This window comes from Pongo pygmaeus, chromosome 15 (assembly GCF_028885625.2).
Source record: "Pongo pygmaeus isolate AG05252 chromosome 15, NHGRI_mPonPyg2-v2.0_pri, whole genome shotgun sequence".
NCBI classification, from domain to species: domain Eukaryota; kingdom Metazoa; phylum Chordata; class Mammalia; order Primates; family Hominidae; genus Pongo; species Pongo pygmaeus.
Genome location: NC_072388.2, coordinates 105,443,631 through 105,451,215, shown reverse-complemented (window position 1 = coordinate 105,451,215; position 7,585 = coordinate 105,443,631). Strand labels below are relative to the sequence as shown.

The window sequence follows — 7,585 nt, the reverse complement described above, 5'->3', positions numbered from 1 at the left end:
GTGTAAGGTTACCTGGGGGTATGTGTGAGGTGAACTTGGGCACATGTGAGGTGACCCAGGGTGCATGTGTGGTGGCCTGGGTGCGTGTGAGTTTACCTGGACATGTATGAGGTGACATGGGGAATTCGTGAGGTGACTTGGGCATGTATGATGTGACCTAAGGCATGTGTGAGGTGACCTGTGGGACGTGTGAGGTGACATGGGGAATGTGTGAGGTGACCTGGGGAATGTGTGAGGTGACCTGCTGGATGTGTGAGGTGACCTGGGAGCGTTCGAGGTGATGTGGGGGATGTGTGAGCTTACCAGGAGTGTGTGTGAGGTGACATGGGGAATGTGTGAGGTGACCTGGGGGATGTGTGAGGTGACCTAGGGAAATGTGTGAGGTGACAAAGGGCATGTATGCAGTGACCTGGGTGCATGTGAGGTGACCTGGTGCATGTGTTAGGTTACCTGGGGGATGTGTGAGCTGAACAGGGGCAGGTGTGAAGTTGCCTGAGGAACGCATGAGGTGACCTGGTGGATGTGTGTGGTGACCTAGTAGATTTACAAGGTGACCTACGGGATGTGTGACATGAATAGGGGCTTTTGTGAGGTGGCCACGGGAATGTGTGAGGTGACCTGAGGGATGTGCGAGGTGACCTTGGGTGAGTGTGAGGTGACCTGCGGGATGGATGTGCAAGGTGACCTTGAGTGAGTGTGAGGTTACCTGAGGGATGTGTGAGGTGAATAGGGACTTGTGTGAGGTGACCTGGGAAATGTTTGAGGTGACCTGCAGGATGTGTAAGGTGACATTGGGGATGTGTGAGGTGACTCAGGGCACATGTGAGGTGACCTTGGGGATGTGCAAGGTCACACTGTGTGAGTGTGAGCTCATGTGGGATATTTCAAACTTTGTAAGAAAAGCCTGCAACAATATATGGCACTAGAAGCTTCACACTCCAACACTGTTAATGCGCACGTCCTCAAGGAACTCTAAATGTTTCCAGGTTAGCTTAAATGCCATGGAGCGACACCTGTCCCAGGTACACTCATATACGCATCCTGGGTCTCCCTATCAACCCCTATCCTCAAATTTTCAGTCTATGTTTGCTCCATGATATCAACTCTGATATGTTGAAGGTTTTTTTTTTCTTTTATTTGTAGTTGTTCAGGTTTGCTGTTTCACTCTCATTACTCTGGGCTCAGTCCTCTCCTCAGGTGTCCCACTTCAGAGCTTGCTATATAATAGGAGGCATGCAAATAGGACCCTCCCTTTTCTGATGAAAAGCAGCCCAGCCCTGACCCTGCAGCCCTGGGAGAGAAGCCCCAGCCCTGGGATTCTCAGGTGTTTCTATTGGGTCAACAGCAATAAACAAATTACCATGAAATTTGGGCTAAGTTGGGTTTTTCTTGCTGCTATTTTAAAAGATAATTCATGGAGAACTAAGGATATTGAGTGTGAGTGGACATGAGTGACAGAACAGTGGATATGTGTGGCAGTTTCTGACCAGGATGTCTCTGTTTGCAGGTGTGCAGTGTGAGGTGCAGCTGGTGGAGTCTGGGGGAGGGTTGGTACAGCCTGGGGGGTCCCTGAGACTCTCCTATGCAGCCTCTGGATTCACCTTCAGTAACAGTGACATGAACTGGGTCCGCGAGGCTTCAGGAAAGGGGCTGGAGTGGGTCTCGGGTATTAGTTGGAATGGCGGTAGGACACACTATGCGGACTCCGTGAAGGGCCGATTTACCATCTCCAGAGACAATTCCAGGAAGCCCCTGTATCTGCAAAAGAACAGACGGAGAGCCGAGGACATGGCCGTGTATTACTGTGTGAGAAATCCTGTGAGGGGACACAAGTGTGAGCCCAGACACAAACCTCCTGCGGGAACGTTGGGGGAAATCAGCTGCAGGGGGCGCTCAGGACCCACTGATCAGAGTCAACCACAGAGCAGGTGCACATGGAGGCTGGGGTTTGCTTCCTGTCAGGATTTGGGACTTCCTCTGCTTCTGACAGTTTCTCTAGGGAAACTCTTTAATAGATTTCTGTGCCCACCAATGTCATCTCTACATTTTTTTAATCATTGTAATATGAGGACTCATTCTCACATGCACAATATGTATATTGCCACTTACAGGAATGAAAGGTCCTCAACCATGGTCACCAGCATCAGAGTCGTGAGGAAGCTCAGGGGTGCCTGGTGAGTCTTCTCCAGTCAGACTCAGGACAGGAACCTCAATGGGATTCCCTGACTAGAATGGCTTTTAGGGATTTTGATTGCAGCCAAGAGAGAGGCTGGACCAAGTTCAGTGTCATGTAGGACCTCACAGGTTTTATGTATGACATTTCTCTTGACAATAAAGTATGCAAATGAGTATCAGCACTGATCTGGTGCTTCCTGACTTTCATTTTTAGTGGTTCTCGCTTTTCCATTTGCTTTTCCTGCTTTCTGGAAAAAAGGATGTTGTCCCTGCGGTCTAAATCCTGGGGCTCAAGCCCTTTCCCTGGAGCTTAGGTGGGGCTCAGGCTGTGACTCCTGCAGCCACTGAGAGAGGCTGCTGAGACTTTCTTCTCTCTCATTGTTCAGGACACTCCACTCAGTTTTCTGGAGACCCATCTGGGAATGCATGTGGCCATTAGTAATGAGGGCATAAGCTTCTTTGGTCAAAATGGGGTGAGGATGTGGAATTGATCCTGTGCTGTGTAAACTGTCACAGAGTCACCTTCTTCACCAGTAGTGTTAGAAGAGCTTGTAAAAGTTGTCGAATCCAACTGGAGTCCCTTGTGTTCAAACCCTGACAAATGGAGCTGAGGAAGGCCATTTATGGAAGCTTCTCATGCACATACCCCTGAGAACAAGACCTAGCTTTATAACACTCAGAATAACCACAACTGTGCACAACAACAAAATAATTACTTATATCCCTAACAACAAGAGCTAGCTTTATAACACTCAGAATAACCACAACTGTGCACAAAGGCAACCACAACCACAAAATAATTACTTATATCCCTAACAACAAGAGCTAGCTTTATAACACTTGGAAAAGCCACAATCTTGCACAAGGCAACCACAACCACAAAAGAATTACTTATATCCCTAACAACAAGAGCTAGCTTTATAACACTCAGAAAAGCCACAACCTTGCACAAAGGCAACCACAACAATAAAAGAATTACTTCTGTGAAAATATCTGCACAGCAACTGCCTGTCCAACCTTACACTGATGTCAACCTTGTTATTGATGCTTCTAGCCCGGGATCGTTCTCATCAAAATGTCATTCAGATCCTGTGTATGACAAAAATTGTGTTTTTCAGCGCACTCATGTTCTAGTAAAGCCCTCAGAGACCCTCTCCTTCACCTGTGCTGCCTCTGGATTTCCGATCATAACCAGTACTTCCTCCTGGGGCTGGATCTGCCAGCCTCCAGGGAAGGAGCTGAAGTGGGTCAGGTGTGTAGGTCATGAGGAAGCACACAGTACAACCCGCTTCTCAAGAGTCCAGTCACCACCTCCAGATCCACATTCAGAAAGCAGTTTTTCCTACAGCTGAGCTACCTGCGCAACAAGTACACCACCATGGATTTTTACACAAAAGACACAGAGGGGGACGTCATTGTGAGGCCAGACACAAACCTCCCTGCAGGGTAGCTCAGGACACCAGGGGGTGCTCAGACACCAAGGGGCACTCAGGACACATCAAGGCAGGTGCAAGAAGGGAAAAAAAGGTGCTGGAGGTGGGGTTTTTCATCACTGTCATATTTTACTCTCCACTATATTTATTCTAATGTATATTACTGTATTATTAGACAATGATATTTATATAAATATATAGCCATACGTAGGTGCACCAACTTGTCCTCTCCATCTAATGTGGACCTTGTCCTTTAGGACTAAGTCCCTGTATGTATTTGAGCACCTCCTAAATTATGGTCAATTATGTAGGATCTCTCACTTTTTCTGTGTCCCTTCCTCCCTCCTCTCTCACACACAAACTGACACACACAAAGAGTTCTATGACTTTAATTACCTGATGTGTTGAAGAAAATTTATTGAAGTGCAGCTTTTTCTGTTTAACTGCTGTTCATGTTGATGTAGGAATAAGAACATTGTCTTTCTCAACTGTGTAGTTCTCTAAGCTGAGTAGCACCTTTCTTTATAATACCCAGATACTGAAAGCAATCCAAATATTGATCAGCAGGTTAAGCAGTAAACACTTTGTTCTAAATTCTTTCACTTGAATAATACCCACTGTTCAAACAAGTACTGCTGGAAATGCTCAACAAATGTAAATTCACAAGTACTTATGATGAGTAACATAAGCCAAAGAAATACAAGTACATACATACAGTTCCACTTTTATAAATTCTATAAAATGAAAACTAATCTAAAGTTACATAATGAAAACCAGTAGTTGGCCGTGGATGTGGTATGAGAAGGGAAGGTGTAGGAAGTGGAAATTACAGGACAACGAGAGGAAATTTTGAGGATAATTTTTTCTGTATTGAGAAAGGTTATGGTTATGTCATTATTTGTCAAATTGTACACATTAAGGGAAGATTGTTACTTTCTAATTTCAACTTATTAAAATACTACAAATTTAAACATATATAATTTGGTAGAAAAGGAGTCAGAGATGGATAAAATATATGAGAAATAAAAAAGAAAATCTCAGAACAATGGCATAAGGACTTCAATCATCAAACTAAAGAAATTTTAAATTTCACAACACAGAATTAAAGATTCATAAAACCAGCTCCTGGATTCATTGATTTTTTGGAATTGATTTTCATGCCTTTATCTCCTTCAGTTCTGCTCTGATCTTAGTTATTTCTTCTCTTCTGCTAGCTTTTGAATTTGCTCTTGCTTCTCTAGTTCTTTTAATTGTGATGTTAGGGTGTCAGTTTTAGATCTTTCCTGCTTTCTCTTGTGGGCATTTAGTGCTATAAATTTCCCTCTACACACTGCTTTAAATGTGTCCTGGAGATTCTCATATGTTGTGTCTTTGTTCTCATTGGTTTCAAAGATCATCTTTATTTCTGCCTTCATTTCTTTATTTACCCAGTAGACATTCAGGAACAGGTTTTCCAGTTTCCATGTAGTTGTGCAGTTTTGAGTGAATTTCTTCATCCTGAGTTCTAATTTGATTATTGCACTGTGGTCTGAGAGACTGTTTGTTATGATTTCTGTTCTTTTGCATTTGGCGAGGAGTGTATTACTTCCAATTATGTGGTCAGTTTTAGAATATGTGCAATGAGGTGCTGAGAAGAATGTATATTCTCTTGACTTGGGGTGGAGAGTTCTGTAGATATCTATTAGGTCTGCTTGGTCCAGAGCTGACTTCAAGTCCTGAATATCCTTGTTAATTCTCTGTCTCGTTGATCTGTCTAATATTGACAGCGGGGAGTTAAAGTCTCCCACTCTTGTTGTGTGGGAGTCTAAGTCTCTTTGTAGGTCTCCAAGGACTTCCTTTATGAATCTGGGTGCTCCTGTATTTGGGGCATATATATTTAGGATATTTAGCTCTTCTTGTTGCATTGATCCCTTTACCATTATGCAATGCTTTTCTTTGTCTCTTTTGATCTTTTTTGGTTTAAAATGTTTTATCAGAGATTAGGATTGCAACTCCTGCTTTTTTTTTTTGCTTTCCATTTGCTTGGTAAATATTCCTCCATCCCTTTATTTTGAGCCTCTGTGTGTCTTTGCACGTGAGATGGGTCTCCTGAATACAGCACATCAACAAAATAGATAGACAGTTAGCCAGATTAATAAAGTAGAAAAGAGAGAAGAATCAAATAGATGCAATAAAAAGTAATATATTGGATATCACTACTGATCCCACCGAAATACAAACTACCATCAGAGAATAGTATAAAAACCTCTATGCAAATACACTAGAAAATCTAGAAGAAATGGATAAATGCCTGGACACATACACCGTCCCAAGTCTAAATCAGGAAGAAGTCGAATCCCTGAATAGAACAATAATAAATTCTGAAATTGAGGCAGTAATTAATAGCGTACCAACCAAAAAAAGTCCAGGACCAGATATATTCACAGCTGAATTCTACCAGAGGTACAAAGAGGAACTGGTACCATTCCTTCTGAAACTATTTCAAACAATAGAAAAAGAGGGACTCCTCCCTAACTCTTTTTATGAAGCCAGCATCATCCTGATACCAAAACCTGGCAGAGACACAGCAAAAAAAAAAGAAAAGTCCAGGCCAATATCCCTGATGAACATCAACGCACCAATTCTCAATAAAATACTGACAAACCGAATCCAGCAGCACATCACAAAGCTTCTCCACCACGATCAAGTCTGCTTCATCCCTGGGATGCAAGGCTGGTTCAACATATGCAAATCAATAAATGTAATCCATCACATAAACAGAACCAATGACAGAAACCCCATGATTATTTCAATAGATGCAGAAAAGGACTTCAACAAAATTCAACACTCCTTCATGCTAAAAACTCAATACTCTAGGTATCGATGGAATGTATCTCAAAATAATAAAAGCTATTTATGGCAAACCCCCAGCCAATATCATATGGAATGGGCAAAAACTGGAAGCATTTACTTTGAAAACTGGCACAAGACAACGATGCCTCTCTCACCACTATAATTCAACGTAGTATTGAGAGATCTGGCCAGGGTAATCAGGCAAGAGAAAGAAATAAATTGTATAAAAATAGGAAAAGAGGAAGTCAGATTGTCTCTGTGTGCAGATGACATGATCGTATATTTAGAAAACCCCATCGTCTCAGCCCAAAATCTCCTTAAGCTGATAAGCAACTTCAGCAAAGTCTCAGGATACAAAATCAATGTGCAAAAATCACAAACATTTCTATAACCCAATAACAGAAAAACAGAGAGCCAAATCATGAGTGAACTCCCACTCAAAATTGCTACAAAGAAAATAAAATACCTAGGAATACAACTTACAAGGGATGTGAAGGATCTCTTCAAGGAGAACTATAAACCACTGCTCAAAGAAATGAGAGGACCCAAACAAATGGAAAAACATCCCATGCTCATGAATAGGAAGAATAAATACCATGAAAATGGCTATACTGCCCAAAGCAATTTATAGATTGAATGCTATCCCCATCAAACTACCAATGACTTTCTTCACAGAATTGGAAAAAACTATTTTAAAGTTCATACAGAACCAAAAATACATCCTGCATAGCCATGACAATCCTAAGCAAAAAAAGCAAAGCTGGAGGCATCATGCTACCTGACTTCAAACTATACTACAAGGCTACAGTAACCGAAACAGCATGGTACTGGTACCAAAACAGATATATAAACCAATGGAACAGAGCAGAGGCCTCACAAATAACACCACACATCTACAACCATCTGATCTTTGACAATCTTGACACAAACAAACAATGGGGAAAGAATTCCAGAACTATTTAATAAGTGGTGTTGGGAAAACTGGTGAGCCATATACAGAAAACTGAAACTGGACCCCTTCCTTACACCTTATACAAAAATTAACTCAAGATGGATGAAAGACTTATCAAGACCTGAAACCATAAAAATCCTAGAAGAAAATCTAGGCAATACCATTCAGGACATAGGCATGGGCAAAGACTTCA

General features: G+C 42.2%; 1 protein-coding gene across 1 annotated transcript; it reads left to right on the top strand.

The window, feature by feature from the left end:
- Positions 1-1,491: 1,491 nt before the first annotated feature.
- Positions 1,492-3,527, top strand: LOC134738096 (uncharacterized). Its single transcript, XM_063651289.1, has 3 exons — positions 1,492-1,928; positions 2,112-2,174; positions 3,230-3,527. Exons 1-3 carry the CDS (start codon positions 1,492-1,494, stop codon positions 3,525-3,527), a joined length of 798 nt encoding a protein of 265 aa, XP_063507359.1.
- Positions 3,528-7,585: the final 4,058 nt, after the last annotated feature.

What these genes read in the sequence shown, in the direction of transcription:
- LOC134738096 (XM_063651289.1), top strand. Translation starts at nt 1,492, where the DNA reads ATGTCTCTGTTTGCAGGTGTGCAGTGTGAGGTGCAGCTGGTGGAGTCT. An exon ending in CAGAGTCAACCACAGAGCAG is followed by an intron (nt 1,929 to 2,111) that starts GTGCACATGGAG and finishes TGCCACTTACAG; the next exon opens with GAATGAAAGGTCCTCAACCA. An exon ending in AGGAAGCTCAGGGGTGCCTG is followed by an intron (nt 2,175 to 3,229) that starts GTGAGTCTTCTC and finishes TGATGCTTCTAG; the next exon opens with CCCGGGATCGTTCTCATCAA.